The sequence below is a fragment of the Helicoverpa zea genome, chromosome 21 (genome assembly GCF_022581195.2).
Source record: "Helicoverpa zea isolate HzStark_Cry1AcR chromosome 21, ilHelZeax1.1, whole genome shotgun sequence".
Classification (NCBI taxonomy): domain Eukaryota; kingdom Metazoa; phylum Arthropoda; class Insecta; order Lepidoptera; family Noctuidae; genus Helicoverpa; species Helicoverpa zea.
In genome coordinates, this window is record NC_061472.1 from 7,060,153 (window position 1) to 7,087,041 (window position 26,889).

General features: G+C 35.3%; 2 protein-coding genes and 1 non-coding gene across 7 annotated transcripts in view; 1 reads left to right on the forward strand and 2 right to left on the reverse strand.

Annotated features, from left to right (window-relative positions):
• Positions 1–2,003: 2,003 nt before the first annotated feature.
• Trnap-agg lies at positions 2,004–2,075 on the forward strand. Its single transcript has one exon. It is a non-coding gene; the product is annotated as a tRNA-Pro (tRNA).
• A 2,430-nt stretch (positions 2,076–4,505) lies between these two features.
• LOC124640958 (endochitinase) lies at positions 4,506–18,702 on the reverse strand. The gene is made up of 11 exons (XM_047178942.1): positions 18,671–18,702; positions 11,636–11,700; positions 10,628–10,797; positions 10,159–10,324; positions 8,627–8,849; positions 7,727–7,850; positions 7,214–7,411; positions 6,551–6,847; positions 6,003–6,305; positions 5,852–5,926; positions 4,506–5,703 (listed from the first exon to the last, which is right to left on the reverse strand). The coding sequence occupies exons 2-11, from the start codon at positions 11,691–11,693 to the stop codon at positions 5,581–5,583; spliced, it is 1,737 nt and encodes a 578-aa protein (XP_047034898.1). The 5' UTR covers positions 11,694–11,700; positions 18,671–18,702; the 3' UTR covers positions 4,506–5,580.
• Positions 18,703–23,650: 4,948 nt separating this feature from the next.
• Positions 23,651–26,889, reverse strand: part of LOC124640683 — a 38,494-nt gene continuing 35,255 nt past the window's right edge. For all 5 annotated transcript variants that reach the window (XR_006985581.1, XM_047178571.1, XM_047178569.1 and 2 more), the window contains one exon: positions 23,651–26,762. Coding sequence is in view for 4 of the 5 variants with exons in the window: in XM_047178571.1 (XP_047034527.1) it covers positions 26,653–26,762 (110 nt within the window). In the remaining variant the exon portion in view is untranslated. The remainder of the gene's footprint in view (positions 26,763–26,889) is intronic.

The following is a 26,889-nucleotide window of genomic DNA, read 5'->3' on the forward strand; positions in this document are numbered from 1 at the left end:
AGGGGTCTATGCTATGGGTTTACTTGCCCTTACGAAAAATATAATAAATAGATAAATAGGCCGATGATAACCAATCAAAAAATCGCTGCTTGTATGTGCTCCAGGCTCCAGGTGTTTTGATATAATTCCTAGATCAATCAATCAAAATCAAAAGTCATTTATTCAAAGTAGGCTGAACCAAGCTATACAGTTGATCATTCTATACAGGGGCCCGATTCTCCTAAGTTAATATTGTCAAAATCGAATAGAAATTGAATCGCAATATGATCGCAATAGCAGTTTTAACCTTATCGGACTGTCTGCTACTAATATAAGACCAATCGTATTCCAATGACATACGATTGGTATGCGATTGGTCTGCTATTTTGGTGATTTTGGTCAATACGGTAGTTTGCTGTACAATCATTTTGCAATCGTAAATCATTTGCAGACAAAATGATTCATTATTGAATGACAGAAAAGGATAAAAACGTTTATTTCAAAGAAAAAATAGCGGAATGCCACATACGCTTCAATCGTAATCGAGTCGGGATTGGATCTCAGTCGAACCGAGTCGAACGTGAATCGTATGTCGCTTAAGTAAAATTAGGAGAATCGGGCCCCAGTTAATTCTTTTTAGGAACGTTTTACTGATATTTTGATAGTGCCATTGATGGCGTCCCGCAACAGGATTGGCTATTTAATTACCCAGTGGCACCTCACCTGCCTTACTGCTGAAAATGTCCAATATTTTTATGTCTCCTATTTCCTATGCTTTTTCCCTACATACAGAAACTTTCCTACCAGAACCTTTTTGCGGATTAAATATCAAATATCAGTATGGATATTGTGGATAATCAACTTTGTCCAATCATTTAGATAACACTAAAAATAACACGAGCCAACAAAATATTCGTCCTACTATCTGATGCTTACAACACTCATTGACAAGGCTGATAAGAAGAAATTATTTTAAACACTGATAACTGAACCTTAGCGTCTTTAACATAAGGTTGAAAGTCGCGTAGCTGTTATGTCTGGCCAGTTATCGTTTCGGATTTCGAACTCATATTATTCCTCTTTAATAAATAACGTGCTCTCATTGGTCAAAGTGTAAAGAAGTAAAGCACACACAAACACGGCGAAGGTTCTATTCGTTTTTCAAATATTCAATGAATATTAATTGGTACTCGATAGAGTCCGGTCGATGAGCCTTTGACAGACCTCTGAGAAGGTCCATAGTACTTTCCAATTAAAATTATGAGCTGCATAAGCTGTTTAGGTAATACAATATTAAATTATAGACCAATTAGTTTTTGTGAATCAATATTCTGTACATGAAACATGAACGTATATGATAAGTAGGTATATTATAATACCTGCAGGAAAATTCTTTGATAATTTATACATTGTTGACCGCAACGTGATACAGATTCAATCAATATAATGATATAAGCTTTAGGTGCCTACTTAACTAATAAATAAATCTAAAGGATAAAATATTAGAGGAAAATAAAACCGCACGTGTTATGACGTCACCATGTGTCACAAATGGCCTAGAAAGCAGAATGAATCAGAATTGAATTTATTTTACGTATCATTTCAGTTTAATACCGAAGTCAGCAAAATTTATGTCTTGGTCTATCTATTATATATATATATCTATTAAGAAATTTTCCTTTTAGGAATTCCTGCAAAGAATTGCAATAATTAGCTCATTGTGGTTATTGCGGTACATAATATTACTCATATAATATTTTTTATAAAGCATTTTTTCTTAAATAAAAATCAAGAATACGAAATAAGCCCATCATACAATACACAACAGATGATCTATGAAAACACGGTTGGTTATTAATTTATAGGTCATTCACACATCGCGCATAATTTCCCACTGTTCTGCTTCTAAGTATACTCTGACAGAACGGTTTAAAAACAACGATGCGTGGGCGATTTCTACCTTTCTCTTTTTAAATTTATGTACGTAAGTATTATCAATTGGTATTTCGACGGTTTTTACAAGCGGCTCGTTGGTCTAGGGGTATGATTTTCGCTTAGGGTGCGAGAGGTCCCGGGTTCAAATCCCGGACGAGCCCAAACTTTTGCACGAATATATTTTTAGGCAATTACTTAAAAATTAAGTGCTTTTTCAATTTTTAACTCATTTTAAAGTTAATGTGTTAAAATCCGTTTATCTTACCTAGCACTTGATGAATGAATGAATATATTGTCAGTTTTGCCTACCACACGTTCGAGTCATTTCTAAGAAACGGAGCCATTTATAGACATGAATAATATACAAGTTTTCCGCAAATAACGCGAATACAATACCCTAACATTATGTTAATTAATTAAGCATGTTATTTACAACGTAGGAAGATACTTACACCTTGACATTAGACAATAATAGCATTTTATTGAGCTCGTGGCTTAGTCAAAACCCCGCGAACTGATTGATCTAAAGGTTAAGCAACTCTTGGCGCGGTCGGTCCGTGGATGGGACCATCTTGTCACGACAAAGACTATTGTCACGATGAGTTTTTCCGGGTTTCGGAAGACACAGTAAATTAGTAGGTGCCAATTGCTATTTGAACATCTTTCACAGTCGTTACGTGTAGTCAGAAGCTAAAGGAAACTGACCGCAACATAGTTGGGAAAAGTCAGGCAGATTATGATTGAAAGTAAGAAGAAAGAGCAACCCACCGACGTCTCACCATAGAAACCCACGCATTTATCCTAATAACACTAAAGCTTTTAATATTAACATAATTAACTAGTTAAAATAACGTTTTAAATAACGAATCACACCCTTTAGGCATTAAAGTAATGCATGACGAACTGTCAAAGTTTCTTCAGTTGGCAACTTTGAAGCGCGAAAAGGTGTTTTGAGATGTAATCATATGGCATCTTTTCATTGTTTTCAACACACCTGAGTGTTGGAAACAACTTGAGAGAATGTGTAGTTAAAGACTTTTACTACGAAACATGTTTCACAAACAGTTTTGTTTGACTTTTGATAACAGTTTGATGTAAACAAGTTTTCATTAGTTTAAGTAATTAACATTATCTTGACAATACTTAATCTAATTGATGACTTATATTTCAGGTCGGAAAATCTTTGAAAAATTCAGTATCAGCCAATTTTATTATTATCTCATTGAAAATATATAACAACGGCCACAGAATATGTAAATTAAGATAAAAATAGCCTTTCTCTACGACCATGTTTCTGTGTAGGTAACGTAATTTCAAGACCACCTACGTTCATTCATTATGATTATAATAAATTCATTAGGCTGCCTACTAGCTGAGATTTTGCCACTACATATAAGAAAGGTCAGATAGGTACCCAGTATAGCTAATAGGCAATACTCATAAATGCATCCCACGGCAGGATGATAACATTTTATTTTCTAAGAAAATCTAAGAAAGAAATAAGACAATCATAAGTTTTAAAGAATCTAGATAAAGTATTTCGCTTTACAGTTTATTAAAATTAGTCAAGTGAGAACTTTAATTTTTTTGATTAAGTCTCATTTTCAATAGTAAGCATTGAGCGTCCATCGAGCGTTAAGTTTTAAAAATAAATTAAGCAAACGTTTTAAATAGTTAAAAAGAGAAAGAAGTACAAGCAAGATTATTGTGTAAAGTCGGTATTCAAATGGGAACGAAAATAGCCTTGATTAAACGAATTCATTTACTTATTATAATTGGCTGCTCGGCACAGATTCTGCCGACGGAGTCAGAACTTTGAATGGAGTAATTAATAGTTTGGGCAAATTAAACAAAAATATTTGGCAGTCATTTATCACAGGGGCGCGTAAAATGTCGGCGTTGTGCCGCTGAATTCAAATTAACTTCATACATGCTGCTTCGTTTATTACAGTAGCTAATGCATTATGGTATGTTTATTAATAGACGCAGGCACGACATTCTAATAAGTAAGCACTTGTAAAACTAATAAAAGTCAAAAAATATAAAAAGCTTAGTTACAAACTATCTAAATCGACACACGTAAAATTGAAAGCGCCCGATACTTAGCACATAGCAATGTGTCAGAAAGCATCTCATTTCATGCAGAGCCAGTTATTCAAAATCAGTATATCAAAGGAACAGTAAGTTTTTCTTTTCTTTGAATTAAATAATAACTGTTATTTTAGTTTATGAGTTCAATGTGAAAGGTACCTATTCGGTATTCATTATTATTTTACCTTTGGTTAGGTTTAGTAGCTGCTAACACTCACCAACTGACTAATCGGTTTTTACAGTGTAGGTAATTTGTAAAGCATGTAAAAAGAATTTGTAAATAATAGTTGTGTGTAGTGTAGTCTTCCAGGAGTTATCAGAGCAATATTATTTTGAATGAACTGTGTAGTATCTATATAATAAACCTCGTTTCTCTTGCAGCTTTATATATCAATTAGCTCTGTACCGTAGAACTCCCAATTATGCTTATGCAGACAGTCTCATTTAATCTATTACTTTAAACTCCAGACTCTTGAGGGTAAACAACAAAAACTCAGGCAGATTTTTACCATAATTTATTGTCTTAAAATTATTAAAATAAATAAATTACACTGGGAATGTTTAAGCGAGCGACCACCCGCGACAAGTGCGGGGGAAATTCATTTAAATCTCCTAAAGCCGGGACCAGTCTAATTGGCTTCCAGTTGAAACAAAATTTATAAAATAAACACAATTTCTGCCATAACTTTATAACAGCTGAATAGAGTTATCGGCGGAAACTGCAACAGTTCTTAACAAACTAAAATGAGCAAATAAAAATGTCCATGTTTTTAGAATTTTCTCAAATGTTTTCTGTTGTTCGTATATAAGATGGAAACAAAGATGAACTTAATAATTAGTTCCTTATTTTATATTTAAATCTAGTTGATGCAGTCTTGTACACGATCTGAGGCATTATATAAGTGATACACTAATAATCTCAATTTTTTTCATTCACTGATTTCTTACCAAATTATGCTTCACCTGGGATTAATTTGCGTTCATCATATTCCCAATAAAATGCATCATGATTTACGTAAGAAACTCACTATGTACATAAGTAGATAGGGCCTAAACATCACAAACCTACCCAATTATAATATAGAGACACGAGAAAACATTGGCGTATTATGTTGCAGCATAACAAAATACGACAATATTGTTCAGTAACCTACAACTTCGTAAACATTATTGTGATTCATTGCGAAGAGGAAAGATACCGGTTTATCAAAATCAAGCCGCAAGCTAGACCACACAAAGCGTCGAGGGGACCTCGCACGGTTCACTCCTATATTGAATTTAATTAAAGCGAATAAATCTAGATTTGCTGGTGAAGTTTTGAGACCAGATGTAGACTTCAAGACGTCTCCGAGTGTAATGTTGGTCTCATTTAGTCGAACCCTCATTTGCTAATTGCTATTGCATTGACAGCCTTGTTTCCCCGCATACCAATGTCGGTCGAGACGCCAGATTGAACTGAGATGCAACCCGCAACGGAGCAACATAATTTATCAGCTGTCTCGCAAGGCGAATGCGATTTCAATCAAACGGTATCTGTGCAATGACCACTAAGGCGTCCGTTCATGAGCCGAAAGTTTAGGGCTCGCAGTCACTACGGTCGGCGTTGTCTGGCCAGTCGCAAACATTCAGTTTCACGTTGAACACAGTTCCTGGTTGGCATGTGAACAGCATTCCTTGTCCGTTGACGCATCGCCAGTACTGTAAAAACAGAGGAACTTATTAATATTTCATAATTGAGGAAGAAAGTGGCAGGTGTCTTTGTCACGACACTATTATAATAGATTCTATTAAATAGAATATTTAAAATTCAAGTAGGTGAGTGTAAACAAAAAGAGCTGTACTGCACCTTATCGCACTTTTTCTTGTCAGGCACGTAATCCTCTTCAGAATTGCAAACGTCGTGGTTATCTATTTCATTTTCCTGGAAGATAAAAGTTATATTAAATCCACGCTACAAAAAACTCCCTTAAAAATAAAATGTTTGTTTTGTCACTTACAGTTGGTGTTTCAGCAGATTCAGGAACCTCGGGTACCACAGGGGTTTCTGGAGTTACAGGTTTTTTCGGAGGTTCAGGTCTCACAGCGATGTCATTCTCATCATCTGGGATTGTTACGACTTGGGGTGCCTTGGTCGTCGTAGGCTTGGCCGTCGTAGGCTTTCCTGTCGTAGGCTTGGCCGTCGTTGGCTTGGCTGTACTTGGCTTGGTCGTAGCTGGCTTCGCAGTCGTTGGCTTGAGAGTAGTGACGATCTCCCCCTCGGCCGGGTCGGACGTCGTGGACGGAGGCCGCGCCCATTCAGGCTGAGATTTATATCAATATGAGTAATGGACCATCCATTTGTTTCTGTTGCGATTAATCGCGCGTGTCTACTTTGTTGAAATGTTACGAAACTTTGTTAGTCAGCTGTATTATGGTTTTATTTTGGGAATGAAATAAAAGGGAATCGTAATTTCTTATGAAGAATTGAATGTTAATATGAATTTAGACTAAAACAGTCACAAATAAATATTAACATGTTATTGTGAGTATTGGCAGAATCACTTACCGTAGGAGTAGTATTTCCAGAACGAGGTGGTGGGACAGTGTACGTGCTCATATGCTTATGCAAGAGCTTGATCAGAGGATTCTCATCACCACAGAGTCCCTTGAAGTCATCCATATCAATGGCCCAGGTCATGGCGCCCAGGTAGCCCTTCTCCTTGATCCAGTTCATCTTGATCTCCACGCTGCGAGGGTCCTCGTAGCCGACCCACTGGGTGCCCTTGTAGGCGTAAGGACATTTGCCGGCGTCGTCCCATTTCTTGGTCCAGCCTGAGCCTTCTTTGTCGACTTCGGTACAGATCTAGAAAAATGATTAATGTGGTGATTTCTCAAACGTTTTGAAAATAAAATATTGTTTTTTTTTTTGTAACTAAGCTCCATAACACCCAAAAGAAGACGTACATGGTTTTTAGTATTTATTTATTTAATTTTATGCAACATAATATTGTATACCTAGATGGACTTAATGCCAAAGGCATTCTCTCCAGTCAATCTTAGGGTGATGCTGAGATAATATGGTAGGTGCATTAATTATCAGGAAAAACATAAATAACAAAACTGCAAACTAAATAGATGTACATAAATATACAAATAAAACAAATTCTGATCTAGGATTAACAAAACCTCACCGACTTGAACAATTCAAGAGTTATAAAAGTTAAATTACCTCATAATAAGCCCAGAATCCGGTAGCATTGGTGTACGGTGCAGGATCGCCGCCTCCAGCCTCCTTGTTGATGTAGGTACCAAGTCCGTAATTATTGTTACCGGCGGAGAGAGTAAAGGAGCGACCGTAGAACGGAATACCGACGACCAGTTTGTTGCTGGGACAGCCCTTCTCTTCCCAGAGTGCTAGACCATCGTTCTGAAAAGGATAGTTCAGTGTTAGTCAGAATTTATACAATTTATTTAATTAATTCGTATGAATGTACGAACTCGACTAAGGGCTTTAAACAGCGCATAAGTAAACCAATGAGAACCCTAATTGCGTAGTTTAACTCCTTCATTTATCAACGAAAATATTTTACTTAAGTATAATAGTCCAACAGCAATCTTAGTCACCTACATCTGATTTAAATACTTATTTATCGTTTGTTTACTTCTGACTATAAACATACAGACCTACTAATTAAAAAAAAAATGTAAAAACTATCTGATCATAATAATCAAAGCCACTCACCACATTCAACTTCTCATAAGCCCACTGATCATGAGGACGCTTATATAAAGGTGAGTGCACATCTGCAAAGCCGGCCCAGTTGCCGCGCAAATCGTACGACATCACGTGGATAGCATCCAGCTCTCTGCAAGAACGCGTAAATCGTAGCACTCACAACACGGAGCAAGGGAAGATGAGCGGAGGTGCCATAAGACTAGTAGGTCAGGCGCCTTGTTCTAGGTCAAATAACTACGATGGGGGTCACCAAAACGATCAGTTAAGTGAACTTATGAAGCGTTCGGGTTCTTTGTGACATTTATCATATATCTGAATTGTTTTGTAGTACAAAAAAATGGGCGGATTCCAAAGACGGCGTGTAAGAGCGGGACAGTGACGTTTCTCGTCCCCCGCATTTTGTTACACCACTTTCATAGAAGATTTTCCGTTACGGCACCTCCGCTTGCCATTTTGTTCTCCGTGCTTACCACTCACAACTACAAGTCTTAGCTTCTAAAGTACTCCAGAACAATATTTGTTTTCGTTTTACACTTCCTTCCACTGTTATTTATGTTGAGCCAAGTTACTACGGAGCGATAAAACTGTTTCAAACTATTAAACTAGCTGAAGTTTTTCGTCGTTACCACGTCGTTACAAAATATGGAGTTGATAGATTTGAAACGTGGTTGGACAGTTTTTAGCCGACTGACAGAAGGAATAATGTTTTAATATATTTTTGTCGGTTATTAAAAACTAGCTATATATCTTCTTAAAAGAAATGTATTTTTTATGTCATGAAACGTACTTAGTTCCAGTAGATAGAGAGATGATAATCCATTATGCATTTTGGTGACAGCGTAACTATGTTATCACGACCTTTCCTCACCCTAGCTTCATATTAAAATAATCAAAATCAACACCTACTGGCAAAGATCAGGCACGTGGTATCCCTCCATCAGTCTAAAGTTAGCGAGAGGCACAGCAGCAGTCAGTTCCCATCCCCTCTTCTCCCTGATGAAGGCTCTCCTCAACTCCTGAACGAGGAAAAGGAACCGATCCTTGTCTGAGAAGGAGCCACCACGGTCAGCCGCACCAGGGTACTCCCAATCCAGGTCCAACCCATCAAAGTCGTATTTCTTCAGGAAGTCTGATAAAAAAAAAGAATATTGTCAAACTACTGCAGGATTAATCTCCAAGTTTGAATAACTTAAGCTTCTCTCTTAATAAACCATCGGTACAAAGTCTAATCTTTCATTTAAATACGGTTTTACAAGACTCTCCTAACAAGGGATTCTAAAGGACTTTAATTCCTATAATATGTCCTGCGGTTCGTAGATAACAGCTGGGAACTCTCACTTGACTTAATCAAGAAGTTCGAACGACTGACATGTCTAGACAAAAGATCACGACCTAATACAAGAAATATGAAAAGACACAGATAGATTTTATGTCCAAAGTTAGAAAAAGCTTCTTTGATACCATCAAGTTATGATATGTTGTCGAAATACGATATTTACACACTCGATTCAAGAATATCGATATATTATTTTGTTGACTCACTTCGGGAGATGTTACGCGTAAATTGAAAAATAGATTGAATACCAAGTCCCTTGATACAAATTGCGTGTCTGCTATTTAATAAAACAATCTCAGTCAATGTAAGGTGAAGAATTTAGATAAACAAAATTGTTTTAATCGTTGTTGTTGTTCTACTGCAACACCGTAAAATCGATGTTCCAAGATTACAGTTCATTGGTGCAAAGCAAACATTTGTCAATCGGCAGCGATGTTTATTTGTTACTGTAAGTCGATTTTCCACGCAACAAGTACTGGAGTTTCTCAAGAAACATTTGCAAATAAAAGTATTTCCTAATATTATTATTAGGTTTCCCGCTCACTGCAATTCTCTGAGAAACTACTATCTACTGAGAAATATCCACTCTACAAACAAATTCCTCCCTTCTGTATTTCCTTTTATTTTCGTTGCGGGACTCGACGAAACTATGTTAACAATAAAATAAAGAATCTTCGTATCGTATGAGGAAATATATTCCGTAGCAGTGCATAAGTTACGACTAGATCGTGAGTCACTCTTGATATATTTTATTTGCCAAACGTCCTTGTACTGTGGAAGGCCTATTGTTTTCCTGGACAAATTGCTTTCCCCGTATCATGGATGCACGGTGAATGTATATTGTGCGTAATAATGATTAAGGATACTTATGGCTGCTTATGAGAAATGTGATGAGACACCAATGCCATATCCATATGTGGTTAGAGAGTCCTATACCTCTAACCTACAGACAGACATGTGTTGCTGGGGAGTTTGTTGCGCCACTTCTTCCCAGCAAAAACACATATAGGGTGGGCGTTTTGGGGGGTTGTCTCCTGACGTTCAAAAAGTGATTTTTGACGAATAAATAATTTTTGGCTTTGAGAGAGGATTGTAGACTTACCCACAACGCTCCTAACGAAAGCCATTCTGGTTTGTTTCTGTGCCACCATGTGCGAATACTTGGAGCCCCCCTCAGCCCAGCCACCCACGGCCACTGTGAACTTCACGTTGGGGTGCGGCTTCCGAAGAGCTGTGAAGTTCCTGAATCCGTTCTTGTCTACGTCCAGCTGTGGAAGAAGTGTTGTTGATTAGTCAGTGCAAGAAATTCTAATAGACGCAGATTTATTACAGCAAGAACAATAAAATAATTTCGTGAAAAGGATAAGGTAACAGCCAGTACTTTTAGAGCCTCGATGGGTCCTTACAGGGACTGCATCTTCCTACAAATCTGGTAGGTTATATGGTATTGTTTCGGTGCCGTTAAGAAAATTCACCATCATCAGCCCGCGACACGGGCCTCCAATCACATAAAGAAGAATCAATTAAAGAATAATATGCAGCTGCTAAGCTAAGCAGCTAAGGTTCATTACCTCAGGATCAATTATGAGGACTTCATTGCTCTTCTCAGTGACGCCGATGAAGGAGTAGATGATGTGCGTGCAGAGGTCCACGGGGATGTCCTCGATGCCGTAGCGGCCCACGCCGGGCCGGTACACCGCCCAGTTGCTGAAGTAGCATACTATGCGCGCTTTGCTGTCCGCTGCGAGAAGAAGCAGTTCGTGTATCAAGTGTCAAATAGAAGAGAGACATACAGAAGAGATATGAAAAAAATAAATGTTCTAATGGATACTTCATACATTTAATAGACGTGAGAAATAAAGTTTTTTAACGATAGACTAAAAGAATTTGTAGTAGGAAGGTTTTCGAACCTAATCGATATATCCATATAAAAAATATATATTCAACAAGTATATGATAAAGCTAAGGATAATAATAGGCCAATGGATAACAATACTACAAGAAAACGTGATAAAATTTGAAATCCTTAGACCGTTTGTTTCAAATCCAAAATTAGCTACCAAATCTGTCAATACAGAGCTGTTACAGTAAGTTTGTATAACAGTTGCAGCACAAGATAAGCAGGGTTAAGCCAACTTACCCGGTTAAACGGCAGATTGATTTATGTCGGCTAACCCTTTGTTATGAGGGACCGTTAATCCATCGCCGCTGTAAGCCACAATGATAAGCTTTGTGCCAGATAAGTCACCTTCAATGACGATGGGTGTGACTGTAGGTATCTTTGCAAGAAGTTGAATGAAATTGTAATAATTTGATGTCGTATAGTCGACATTTGTAGTATCGGGAAGTGTAGAAACAAGATGGCCCAAAAATGGGACATTATAGGCTAGAATAAGCAAGTTTCTCTGTCGTGGCTAGAAAGAGGAAGAGCTTAATGCGACAAAAATTATAGGCGTAACGCGTAAAACTTGAGGGAAAAGTTGTGCCTTAAAGATTTGTTTTTATTACCTAAAGCCTATGTAGCCGATTCGAGGAACTTTTGTGTTTAATAAAAAAAAAATCGGGATCTAAGTTCTTACCTTCAATTGCAGTCGTTGCGACCGCCAGGACGGCCAACGTCGCTAGTATCACTCTCATTTTGAACCTGTTGACAACAGAAATACAAAAAATAAGTAAAAACTAAGAGAAAATATGAACGGGTCATATTAACGATCGTTGACAGAATTGTAGGTATAGCATAACTTAGGTATTGAGGGAATGTTGAGTTTAAGACCATTAAAATTTCAAACAAACGAACGAACTCTCCAGGATTATTGATATACCAACCACATAGATAAATTAACTTAAAATCTTAAAAGAGCCCTAGAAATATCTAGCCAGTTCAACTCCTCTGATTCACTCATAAATAAAACATAAACAGTCCATATTACGAGAGATAAAAAGATTCCCAACCAGTTCCAACAACCTAGGCCAAACTAGTTTGTCTATCTTCCTCATTAAATATCTAGAAATTAAAATAATGATCCAGCTTCGCGAGTTAACAGCTTCGTAATTACTACAGTTACCCATTTCCCATGGTAGTTAGTTGACGGGGTGTGTTACCCGCATACTGCAAACTTTTAGTCGGCCGATAGATTTTATGGGCTCATAAATCAGTACAAAGATGAATAGTAATACATACAGTACAAAGAGTAGATATTAGGCCGGTATCACAAGGGCTGCGCGGGATTGTTCAAAAGAGTTTCCGCGGCCCTGGTACATAAAAGGCCTACGACGGAACACGACTGTTTTTAGTCAGTAAGAGTCTGACACTCCCTACCGCTGCTAACCCACAGCGGGAGGGGTAATTTGATCATTTTTGACGTTGTTAAAAAAATACGGTTGGTGAAGATGATCGGGCCAACTGTCGGCCGACTTTTTAGTCTGCAGTGTGCGGGTACTCTAACTGTGCACTAAGTAGAGGTATATAACGGGTGCCTGTCATTGGTTCTGCATTCCTTGGATTATTTACTGCTTTATAATGAAGGGAGTTTATTTTGCTTGTCGGTGTGAGGAGTAATCTCGCCAGAAAATAAATAAGCCAGAAAGTCCCTATGATTCGAGAAATATGGAAATAATCGAGGAATTTTCGATGAAATGCAAACCTCATTTACAAATTATCGAAACTTTAGGTTATATCCAATGATAATACAAAAGTAAATATGTGACTTTTAACGTAATTTTTAATTTAAAAGCATCTCAAATCCAAACGAACAAAAAGCTACTTAATACATACAAACATATTAAAAAGTAACACACCAATTATCACGTTAAAGTGTCAATAATAATCGCTCATAAACAGCTCTATTCCTATAGAGTTGCGCAGACGCAGCGACAACTAACGGGACCGTCGCCGTCGTACCAGATGTGTCACCCACTGACCTGCACTAGTCATTGTGATAAAGTAGGCTTCGACAAATACCTACTTAACTTCGTACAATGGATGACAACCGTCGTGGTAAATGCATCTTAGTTTTTTGTCAACTATCACTTTAATGTCTAGTCGATAAAGTAAAAGTCATTTTGAATTTGGAACGGTGACATTCATTTTTTTTTATATAGATCAATAGATCATCTTAAATATCTCTTGCAAAAGGCTGATATATAAGAAAAACATATGTTTCAAGGATGACTTAATTGAGATAATAAGGTGCACATGTACCTAGAGTAATTTTACGCAAAGGGCACATTCCAAACTATGTAATAATACTAGGTAGTAAAAGGTCTGTTGGTACAAACCTTCTTGCTTGTGTTTAAGTCTTATTTGCTAAAATTTTTAGAAAACTTTACATCCGTAGAAAGTATAATAAAAATAAGCGTGTTTATAATTTATATAAATAAACGATCTTAATGTGAAAATCAGCGGTCAAGCCATTTAAACAAACAGGACCAAATACTCGGTGCAAGCATTCTGCACCATTAAAAGTAAAACAATGACGAGCTAAAGCTCTTAATAGCTTGGCGGAAAATAGCTTTTCCCAGTCGCTTAAGTTCTTTGTTTGGTCGTTTGTAACAATAGCCGAAGTGCTACTGCGGTAGATATCTATACTGTAGACTTTAATGGAGAGCCTTAACTCATCAAATCTTAGCTAATATTACAAAGAGGACAATTTTTTTGCTTCTGTGTGTGTACCTACCTTAAAAAAGCCTCCGAAATTATTAAACCAATTTGGAAATTCTTGTTGTGAAGCTACACTATCCCGGGTATAGCCTGTTGACATAGGCTATACTTTAATCTGGTAGTGGAAAAAGCTACCTTGGATGCGGGTGAAACCGCTTAACTCAACCAAAAACAGGTTAAAACGTTTTGAATATCTTACGATTCTCTCCGATTTTTTTCAGTCGCTAAACATTATTTTGAATTAATGAGAGGCATCGTGTTACGTGAAATTATATTGTAAACAATAGCAAATAATAGCAGTCCCTTGTTAAGCTATGTCGCAATAAACTAAAAGGCGTACAGCCTTGATATTATTTGAGCATCCCATTCTCGATCCTCGCCAAGTATTTCTTGTAAAATGTCGCTTCGCATACTCGTAAACTGTTTATAAACAATGCCGGCTACACGTCTTCCTCACTTCACATTCTATGTAAATTAAACATAACTTGATTAAAATAATTCTTGTCAAATTAGTATTCAATGCATCAGCTCAGTTGTCGGGCGGAATATAACGATCTCATCTAGTGCCATTAAGAGCCGGCGCGGCGTGCTGACATGCGTGGCGTCTATTCCGCCATAAACTAAGATAAACCTAATAAAACTGTAAACAAACATTCAGACACGACTTCGTTTTATTGTTATTTTGTGCATTTTACGGTGGAACACTCAGTAGCTTTAAATAAAGGAATCCTATGAAAACTTTAAAACAGTCCCATCATTTGCGTAATCGTACATTTAATAATTTTATTTAGTAACATTTTTTTAACGTTCGCAGACTTTTCCAAGTGATATGACTAATCTTGGGCACACGTGCAAATAAGACAGTCCAAAATTAACATTAATATTGACAACTGGTGACATCGGGAGTCGGTGCTGATTCTCAGAACAATAAAAAACCGATTGAACATCTGGCCAAACTCCTGGGCCCATCAGCAATGCAAATTCAAATCAGGGCCCGAGTAAAGATAATTTATTTGGGTGACTTCGAAGTTAGTAAATAAAGCATTAAAAATATCCTCCAAAGGATACATATGTATGTTAAAGTAGAAATTATTTTAATCTACTTAATTTAATATTATTTAGGATAAAATAAATAAAAAATCATCTTAGCCACAAATACGAATAAAATTAATGTTCATCTGTTTGTATATACTATTACTTGTTTTTTGTTATTGTATTTGTTGATTTGTTTGCATTTTACAAAACAAGTAGCAGAACCAACAAAATTCAATTCCCCGTAGATATTAAATTATTTATACGTTGGTAAAACTCGGGAAAATCCACAGTTTGTGTTCCAAGAGGAGCTCGCCAAACTGTTGACATGTTACCCGTGTTTATTTACCTCACCCACAGGTAATGCTTCAAAGGTAACAGGTATCTTATTTACCTTACACTTCATAAAAGCACACTAATATAATACAGAGAAAACATTTTTTTAACTGACTCCGAAAGTATTGTAGAGATTTGAAAAATTATTTCACTGTTTGGAAGCTAGAATATCCCCGAGTGTTATATTTTTTATAAACCGTAGAAAAGCAGCTTGTTAATAATATTTTTAAATACTGTTTTCATAAATATAACTGTTTATTTCAGAATACTCAGTGCTATTTATCAATATAACTGCAGATATTTAATTTCTTCGTAATATATTATACTGTACACAAGCGCCATTGTTTAAAGGATAGAACAATAATGAATACAAAGACCTCATACGCCCATAACAATAAAAGGATAGCGGAACCATACACTTCCCTTAGCCTTAGAGTATCCACACACTGCAAACTTTTAGTCGGCCGATAGTTTGTATGGGATCACAAATCAGTATGAGGATGGATGAAACGCACATTACAACGATCAGATATTTTGTCGGTATCAGACCCACTGAAAATTTTGAGAGACTGACTGAAAATTCAAGATTTTTTTTTTAAGTTGTCGTCCATCGCGTCTACTGTCGGGCCACTATTTAGTCTGCAATGTACTCGTAACCACGAAGTACGTTAGTCTATTGGCAGTCGAATCGTTCCGCGGCACTCAATTACTAAGAAGTAATAAACTGCCAAAGGCTTCTATACTAAATGTCAGGAATGTCCCATCGCCCTTCTAAAACGCCCTATTGTACTGTGGTATTTTATGAGGCTTTTTAGACGTTTAATTATGTTAACAATGGTTTAGGATGAGATGATTGTGTGTAATTGAAGTTTGGCATGTTATTGCGAACTACTGTTTGGTTTTAAACACTTAATTAGCGCTAATTTGTAAATGTCAAAGCTATCATGTAGTCATGCAAAGTAATCAAAGAAAATATTTGAGATTTTTTTATTGTTACAAATATTCAAAGCATTGTTTCCCAGAAAAATATCGAATCACTTTAATGTAAGCAAAATGATATTCATTCAAATGACTTCGAATTCCAATATGCACCGATTTCCTTTACAACTAAAAGAGTAAATATTTTCCTACATTTTTAAATATCAACTCGGATATTTTAGGCACGTTTTCTGAACCCCTTTACCGGTTATTCTGCCAACATTCGTTAGTAATGTCAATAGCATCATGTCAGTGGACGCTAACCACGTGCGAGACGTTGCACCGCAAAACGATGAGTGCGCATTGATACATTGGCACCTTTCCTGAATACTAAGCACCTGATGAGGTCACCTGGTGTCGTTATCCTGAACTTGAGGTCACCGGCCGAAAGTGAAAACCCTTCGAACATTCGCTACCATTTAAAGACAAAAACTAGCGAAGTGCGAGTCGGATTCGCGCATAAGCGAGCAACAAAATCACCTTTGTTTTATGAGAGCCTATAATATTTATTTTATTCTAATTTTCTAATAATTTTTATTAATTCCTATATATTTGTTATTATAGTGGCCACAGAAATACAACATTTGTTAAAATTCTAACTGTCTAACTATCACGGTTCCTAAGACACAGGCTGGTGACGAATGGACAGTAAAGTCTCAGTAATAGGGACCCGTTTTACCCCTTCGGTACGTACCTAACACTAAAATCCATGACATGTCTGCTAAGCAATTATTATGGTGCGTTTCATAATAAATATTACATGTGTACGAGTATGAGTGTTAGCAGGCCGTGAGCAGAACTTTTATGGGACTCAAAACATGATATGGTTTCCGAATGTTTTTTATAAAGAAAAATATCGATGCTATTGTTTTGTAATGAGCATCAATGGTGCAATATAAAAGTCGATTTTCTTTGCACTTAGGAAAAATTTTATAAAACAAGAAAATTATACTATCCATTGTTTTACACAATGAAATATTTATTTCATTAGAATATTTATGAAATGCACTATTTATCTAGTCCTATATACGTGTTTTTGTTATGCAGTCGTACTCTTGTTCTACGTCTGTTATAATTATGGCTCTGAAATTTTTAAGGCACTGTGTGTGTAGTTCTAGGCTTAATTGAAAATGCATTTGGAAGCTTATGATTGAACTGTCTTACACTGAAATAATTGAGATTTATGTTATTTTTAAAGGTACTGAGGTACTCAGTAAATAAAAGATTTTTTTTGGCGAAGATCTTACTACTTAACAGCACTGCAAACATTCAAATATTCATCTTTTCAACTACAAAGAGCCGTAAAAACCCTATTATTCCCTGAAGGGTTAAAAAAAATCTGCGTGCGTGTCTACTGCCTATTGTTATTTAGCCGTACAAAATATAAGCTACGGAAAACCAGCTAGAATTCCCTAATGGAAAATACCAATTAACCTACCCGAACCGGGTATCGAACCCAAGACACCAATCATGTGTGCGATCAGTTAAGCAGCGATACCGTCAACAAAAGAAAAGCAAAAGTACAAAAGATTTTTTAAATAAAGTTCCCTTGTATTTACAAAGATATCTTACAAATTTAATTTTCCTTTGTGTTAAGAAAGTATTATAAAATGAATATTAGTAAGTTTATATCAGTTACAGTTACAGCCTTTTTATCGTCCCACTGCTGGGCACAGGCCTCCTCTCACACGGAGAAGGATAATCGCATAAGTTTATATCGCACGGAACAATTTATATTGTACAAGCTTGCAAAAGTTACACACACATGTAAATAGTATTTTTTCTATCATAACAAGATTAATGTCCCTAATTAAATTAAAAACACCGGTACCTACCTGCATTTGGGCAGGCAGATATTATTTAAATAATTAATTAAAACAATAATAAAAAAGGGAATAACTGATTGAGTTTTTCTTGGTGTTTTAGAGTTTTCCCATTTTCAGTTTGTAATTTTCCTAAACAGATACAGGATATTTAAAATCGCGATGCTTTTTTATCGACTGGGATTTGGTGTCTTTCAAAGCAACTAAACAAAGTTCGCTTCCTTATTTTATTTTCGCAGAACATTTTTAAGCACACACTAATTTATTCTGAACAACATAACAAGGAGTAGCCTTAAATTAAAATAACTAACGAAAGTCAATAAAATTATCATAAAACAAACATAACAACACTTTCACTAAAGTTCACTGTCAAGTCCAAAAGAAACTGTTGCTATAAATATTTATGTGATTTGCCAAATATATGATAATTAATTGATTAAACTAGCAGTTGACTGCCTCTTCTTATACCGGTAAAAGTTCCTTTGTCTACAATTCGCGATTAATTAAAATAATAACTTAAACTAGGAGGTTGTTAAAAACAGCACAACTTAAGCGAGCGAAGTATTAAGATTTGATAGTTAATTTTATTATGGCAATGTTTACAAACACAAATTTGAATTGACCCGAGCAGGAATCGAACCCGCAACTCACACAGTAGCTTCAGTGCGTGTATTTTGAAAACACAAAAAACATTTTAAAAAGCTCAAAAGTTTCATTACAAACTTAAAGCTTTGTTTATTATTTTATCGTGTATATTTAGATCGTAAGTATAAGTTAGTACTCACAGTTGCGGTGTTGCGGCGGGCGGCCGGCGTGCGATTGTGTGTCGGTCGTCGCTGCATGCGATTATATGCGCCCGCGCACCGGCCCGCCGGCTCCACAGGGTGTAAACAAACGCTACTTTTTTCCTTCTTTATTTTCTTACTTTTGCGACAAAATCGTAAAACGAGCAGACCGTGCTATGAATGCCGATTGGACGGTCACAATATTCATTCCTGGATCTTTAATGTATATACAGTACCTACCTATAAAATCGTGTTTTAGGAATTCTAAGCCATTACTTTTATTGTATTTGTTCAAATATTTTTTGATCTACTGTCACGTTTGCGGTATGTATAAGATCAATGCTAAGGTAATACCAAGGGGTATCGGGTTGCGCGGGTAACTGGGTTGAGGAGGTCAGATAGGCAGTCGCTTCTTGTAAAGCACTGGTACTCAGCTAAATCCGGTTAGACTAGAAGCCGACCCCAACATGATTGAGAAAAGGCTCGGAGGATGATGATAAGATCAATGCTAAGCTATAGGTACTCAGCTTGATAAAGCTTATTAAGTAATGAGCTTTCCAATACAAAAATCTACTAGTATCTACTGAAGTAATAGTAAAGTTCTAGATAAACATTAACAAGAGAATGTGACAACCACAGCCTGTATAGTGGTTGATCAATGATGCTGCAAGCGACGCTCCCCAAAAGTGCGATGTATCAAACAATGAGATCAACGGTGGGTGCTCGGGTCGACCAACGGTCCCCAAACCTGTCTCCACGGGGAAAGGCTCTAAATACCTTATTACATTTAATTTATGCCAATGATAAAAATGTCCCGTTCATTTTTTCCGTTCCCGAATTAAAGCGCCCCTTGCTTGAGTACACGCAATTAATGAGACTGCTTTTACACGATACTTACAACTGTACAGTTGCAGAAATTACATGTGTTTATGTTAGTGTTTTACTCCGTTTTTAGTGGTATTTTTGTTGCCAAAAATATATTTTTTATGTCAATAATAAAATTATTTTAGTTCAATGTACCGGCTCTGTAAGCTTCTCAGCCGCTAAATTTGTAGAGGTATATGTAAGTAGTATGATAGAGTAAGTCATAAAGTGACACACTAGTGCTACTTAAGGGAAGGTAGATAAATACTAAGATGTCTAACTTCAAACTTAAGCACTAAAAGTTCTCAGAGAAGCTTTCCCTTTTAGCTTAATATCTGCTAGCATTACCTACTTGCATCCACAAAGTAGTCGAGAAGTGAAAATATTTATGCGAAAAACAAGTCTTATAATGACCTAGTGGACGGAGATATTCTAATACTCTCATTTATTATGTTTTTACCTCCTCTCAAATGATAACAACGCCTCTCGCCAACCGTAAAATTACGATGTGAAATATTATAATTACTTTTGTACGCTTATCCTAATTTGGACTTAATGAAACCCTATTTGGTGTGTGTCAGGCCTAAGTAGCCTACTAGGTGTATTTTCAAAGGGTACATTTAATTCATAACGACTGTTGTTCGTACTTTATTCAGCGTGCGGTCCTCAGTTGTTTCGAACGAGCTAGTAGTACGGAACTGTGAGGAGAGAATTTGTTGATTTCACCTCGGAATTGTGTACCTATGTATATTATTTTCATAAACATGGTCTCGTATAAGGTTATATTTCGAATGTCATGCCTAGTAATGTCTATGTCTACAGAAAAACTTAGATAATGCGCTATTGACCTACATTCCTACTCCGATTAGAGATACCATAACTTTTCAAGGGTATGAAAACAATCTAAGTGTTATTACAGAAAGTTTAACACGTGTTAAGAAAATGTTGTATGGGAATTTTTTTGAACGCTTGTCAAGCAAATGCCTGTTTAACTTCTTTGTAATATTAACATTGAATGGTGTCTTAATTTATTTTTATGTGGCTTTTTTTGTAAATACGGGCTACAAGAATAGTTCTATATTGAAATTATAGGTAGTTTTCTTCTTCCACCTGCCCTGACCCAAATTTTATTTGGGATCGGTGCAATATGTCATCCTCTTCCATTTTACCGTCACTCGTCATACTGAAACTCACTCCCTTCCTATTCATGTCATCTTTCAGGTAATCCTTCCATCTTGTTTTAGGTCTTATGAAATTATAGGTAGTACATCAGCCATTTGTTTCAAGATACGACTGAAATTTATATCAGCGCAGAAAAAGTTTATATTTACAAAACTAGGTTTACTATTTCTCACAGTGGCAGTTGATTCAATAAAATATCTTAACATAAAACATTCACATTCTCCATAATCTTAAGAATTCTTCTAAACAATGCTATCATCATAATATAAGGAAATACGTTCTGCATTAATTCATAACAGTCCATCTTCTCCCGAGCCTTTTTCCCAACTATGTTGGGGTTAGCTTCCAGTCTAACCAGATGCAGCTGAGTACCGATATTTTACAAAGGGCGACTGCTCTGACTGACCTCCTCAAACTAGTTACCCAGGCAACCCAATACCCCTTGGAAAGACTGGTGTCAGACATACTGGCCTACCCGTAACGTCTACCAAGGATGTTCAATGACAGCCGGAACCTACAGTGTAACGTGCCTTCGGAAACAGTTACTGGTGTTCAAGATCTAGGTACTTAAAAAGTACATACAAAGTTAGAAAAGTTGCATTGATACTTGCCTTACCTGGAATCGAACAATTGAGAGGCTGGTTCTTTACCCACTAAGCCACCACAACTTATTAATGCATAACAGTTATATTTCAATAAACACATTGTCATATAATTGTGTCCTAAATCATACTTATTTAAAATATACCGTATGATTCAAAGAACAGAGACTCGGGCGCTTATGTGACAACTTTAATTTGCATTCTATTGGTATTATTTGAGATGAATCGTCGCACGCGCCGATTGTCTCCGGAGCCGCGAAGTAACGGAAGGAAGACTACGCGCCATTGAACTGCATTCACGTACGCCCGCCTCCTTGCTCACGCGCGCCGCATGGCAATCACAGCGGTGCTAACAAAGAGTAGAAGCTAGTACGATACTTACTTGATGGATTTACCAGGAAATTGGTACTTTAAAAGTATTTTGAACTTGTTTGTTTGTTTATTAATTTGCTCACTTAATTCTTCATACTTTGGTTTACAAAATTGATTTCATTTACCGGTAGGTTATAAAATATTGAGACCCACTTAGTTTTGACCTGATTTATTTGTTAAGGATAAAAGGGAAAATAATATCACACCATAACTAACCGCACTTTCGCACTGGCCGTAAAAATCTAAGCAACTGCGCGTGCGCCAGTAAAGTGCTTTCATGAGGGAAGGGTAAACGGAAGAGTAATTAATAATGTCTTGCTAATTGAACAAATTGAGATTACATAAACTCGATACTAGCTAGATTGAATATTGGTATATGTATACCTACTTAAGTATTACTTCGAATAGATCGTATCGATCGTATTTTCTGTTAGTAAATCTAATCGTATCACCGGCAGAGAATAGAATGACGGTTTTCGGCGAATCTATGCTTTATATAACTTTAGTTGTTCTAGTACTAAAGCCTAAAAAAGTTTTCTTCTTAGGCATCTATTCCAGAGAAATGTCAATAGCTTTATAGTTATATGCGGTAAATAGATTGGATGACTAAAATATTATGATATTTTCTACCGGTCTTTCATATCTATCTAAATTCATAAAAGTCCTCACGCACAAAATGTCTGCAGATATAACGTAAAAAAATAGTAACAAGTGAATTTGATTATAGACGCAGAATTGTAAAAACAGATCGTAAAAACTACTTTTAGAATCCACCAATTTTTCATGACCTGCTAAAATCATGTTTTATGAAGGATCATACATATTTATGACAATAACTTCTTTTGAAACTTGTAATAGAAGAAACTGTAAAAAGAAACGGCTGACTAACTTTATTATAAATACACATGAGTTCAATAAAATGGAATTAGATACACACATTATTTTCTGCGCCTTAACTTAAGTAAGATACCTATTATTTGTATAAAATCTACCTAACAGCCACCTAACAACACACCTACCTACCCTAATTTACTTAAAGTTTTAAGGCCATATTCATTTATTTACAGACCTTCGCCATGAAATATAAACCATAAACAGCCACTGATGGTAAATACTAAACTAAGATTCACAGTTTAAGTTAAAACATCACCAACTAACCCATATTCTCTGAACGTAACTTTATTTAAACTTTCAACAAAAATAGAGCAAATACTTACATATTGATTAACTGTCTAAATAAAAAAAGCTAAAACAGTTTTTAACAGTACATTTTCAATTCATCTTTCTCACTGAAACGTGCAAGTAATTGCAAGTAAAATGATAGAGATAAGCGATGGTTTTTCTCGACTGTGCAATCAATCAAGATCGCAGCCATTCAATATGCGATGTTAACGGCATCTTAACGATCATTAGTAGGTTAATACGTAAACGCTGGTATTTTTATCGATTTATGATAACGTGAAAATAAAGGAAGCTCCAAGTAGGATATAAACATATGCTTTCTTACTGGGAATAAAGATAAACTGCAAATAAGTATGCAAGGTAATTAATTATTTATGTCTTTATTCTCGGGCATGTAATGGTCAGGAACCTTGGGCCACCCTTTATAATTGTGCGCCTCCATTCGGCCTCTACCATCCATTAAGTGCTACCAATATTTGATAAAAGCTTCATACGTTGCCTAATTATCTCTACTAATACATATTATAAAGCGTTTGTTTGTTGACCTGCTTAAACTGTTCAAATGTGTCTTTCAGTGTTAGATAGCCCATTTTCCGAGGTAGGCTACATGCTATTTCTTATCTGGTTGGGCGTTGTAACTCGCACGGGAGGCGAATGAATGATATTATAAAAACAGTTTAATATCAGGTTTCAGTTTTCATTACATATTTTTTTAAACAGTAGTTTGTATTTTTTTTTTCTAGCAGGCTTATAGGGCATACAAAATAAAATAACCACATAATACAGCATATTATTTATTTTCAGATGTGAACAACATACGCGCTATAATTACAAGGATTGATGTAAAATTGGATAGTAGAGTCAATTATATAAAACAATATGCACAATTCCCTGTAGGTATTTACACAACAACTCATTCTAAGGCAGTCAAAATAGTACATCTAGTATGGGGCATCTGTTAGGCTATTTTATAAAGCAAGCAGCTTCAAACCAAGAAAATAAACATATATTAAAATGAACTAAAATATTCAAAAATATATACTGAAATGAAGACGTAATTTATACTGAAAAATTGTTGTAAAAAACTCTAAGATACAAGAAAGCCGCTTGCTTCTTTCAAGTGTCTTTAAGTATTTAATTTTGTTTAAACAGTCAATGAATAAGCTTTAGCATTCAGCTAAATATAAAATGTATACAGAATCATTCGTTGAATACAAGGGGCTACAGTTCTAAGACCTACATCTAAATATATAAATATTGAAATAGAAATAATTCTCGAATAGGGCAGTCTACTAATAAGGCGATATATATCATTATTTGGGAATAGCAAGTACTCTAATGCTCCCTTATACACTTTCATATACTTTGTTACACAGTTTAAATGTGTCTAAGATATTTCGATAACTTTATAGGATTTTATAGGAATCATTTTTTACTAATCTGACAGAAATTGCAGTTTTTCAGTTAATTGATATTTGCTATAATTTGAATACTTACAAAATAAGACGAGAACTATGCTATATTTTTACCAATATTATTATGCGTTTATAAGTATCTCCTACAGTACAATAATTCGGGAGAATCCAGTTTTTCAAAATCAAAATATTTATAAACATTGAAATTTACTAGTAAATACATTGTTGGAAGTTAATATATTTTAATGATAGGGTAAAGTTATCTAGGGGTGTATAATTGACAGTAAAACAAATTGATTTTGACGAAGATGGAACAGTCTTAGGGGTTTTAGGGAAGTAATTGTCAAAAACTAAGTAAACAGGGCAAGGTATTACAAATTAGCTCTGTGAGCTCTTAATTATATTTATTTTCTTCTAATAAGCAAACGATGAAAAAATAGCAATAACCTCATACAGTACAAATGCAAAACCATGGCACTAAATTTAAAAACTGGTTTCTGTACAAAATTAATATGTTTCTTCAAATTCTAACACAATGTTGATCTGACCTGCAATTATAACGACAAACGGCTACAAAAATGATTATAGGCAGGAATATTTAAAGCTTTTATATTTTATGAACATCGATACGTAACTACCTAAGTATAATACATAGGAGTGCCTACCCGCTTAAGGACTTCATTTTGCAGTAAGTATTCATAATTCTTAAACTTTCCCACCAAAGTTGTTAAACAATATAAAATCCAATTAGGCTCATGAAAGTAATTAAAAATGTTAGCCACAAAGTTAATTCGAGTATAATCCTAGATTGTTCGTAATCTTCTGCAAAATATAGCCCAATAAATTAATACTTCTCATCCTTAAATTGGATAAGATGTTACTGTATTTAAACATTCAAATCTTCCTCACTATTTTAATCCAGAGCATTTGATACAATATAAATACCGCGTACATTTGAATCACAAACAGATTCGTTGCTTCAGCTACGAAATAATATGAAGCAGATTACATAATGTCGATACATAATGGTCTCACATAAGTTCATACAACACTAGGTACAAAAGTAATTGACGAGCTATGTGCATACAATTAACACAATGAAGATATAAGTACACAAGTATTAAAATAAGTAGGTATTTAATTCATATTTACATGTAAGTACACAAAAATAACGAAATAATACTAAAACGCATTGTAATTCGTTATCTAAAACTATTAATATTGAATATAATCATGTGCACTTTCTAATTGATAAACATGGCAACTGTATACATTATAATGTCATCTAGGTACATTTCGCTATTATCTTAAATCTAAAGTAACAATTCAAGGCCCTTTACATAGAAGACTTGTATTATACCTATATACCAAAAATAATCTTTAAAAACCACATGACGTTAGATCCAATATTTCACATAAACGAGTTTGTACGTACTTCTACTAATACATCTCTAACTGGTGGAAAGCCATTACCATATCCAAATGAGCAATGATGTGATATATTGAATGTAACGACATAGTAAACTGGCCAAAGTAATAGTATTCCAAACAACCTTTCTATTTGCTTTTCTACTAAAGAAAAGAACGCTAAGGAATGTCCACAAAATTGAGCAAGTGCTACAAAAGATACCAATTCCTATTACCTCCTAGCAGTTAGTAACATTGTATGTATATGATATTTTGATAGATATGTGGATCGCACACTATGAGTAACTTTCAATTAATTTCGTTTAAATATCTAGGTCCTATACATAAAATGTCATCCACAAAATATCAAACCATTCTGGTTCACAAGAAATAATAAAGTAGAACAATTTTAATGTTCGATACGGCAGTCAAATTATAACCCGAGCTTTTCTCATTTTCTCACAAAACTATTAGTAAAACATTTATGTGACTATAAACACCATAATTTTATTTACTATAAAAAGTAGAATACATACCACTATTTTCCTATAAAGGATTTAAATATTTGATTTATAATCACCTATAAACATACGAAAAAACGATTAGACACAACAATATTTTAATTTCTATTAATTGAACATTCTACATTGACCGCTTATATTTTATTTAAAGCCCAGCTTGATTATATGTTTCAATTTAGGTTAAGGTGTTAATATTATCACATACTTTTGTATGTTTTAAGTATCTAATATTTTATTCATTGAAGATTTTCTAAGCCAAGGACAGCCAAACACCAGTATCGTCAAATAGACGTTATAATTTCATTATTTTAAGTGATCGTAGATATCGTTAAAGAACTATACCATACAGAGATTAATCTAGTATGTTCTTTAAAAGTTTTGTCATGTCCATAATATTTGTCATATCGATTGCCATAGGTATTGAAATTTCCATAATTCTAAGTAAAGAAATTGTCTCTTTGTTGGTAGATGGGCAACTCAACATCCGGAGAGCGATCGTCCAAGTCGTCAGCATTACCGTTGTGAGGCAGTTCTTCTAACGCTTTCACTGATGATAAAAGAACAATATCAGAAACAATTCACAAAATAAACAAATCCAGTTAATACAAATCACCATTCACACAACAAAATGCAAAATAAAACAATGCAACTATCAATGGAATTAAACTAGAAAT

Coding starts and splice junctions, on each gene's coding strand:
- LOC124640958 (XM_047178942.1), bottom strand. CDS start 11,693: ATGAGAGTGATACTAGCGACGTTGGCCGTCCTGGCGGTCGCAACGACT. Junction 10,798..11,635: donor CGCAACGACTGCAATTGAAG/GTAAGAACTTAG, acceptor TTCTTCTCGCAG/CGGACAGCAAAGCGCGCATA. Junction 5,927..6,002: donor AATCTGCTGAAACACCAACT/GTAAGTGACAAA, acceptor TTTATCTTCCAG/GAAAATGAAATAGATAACCA.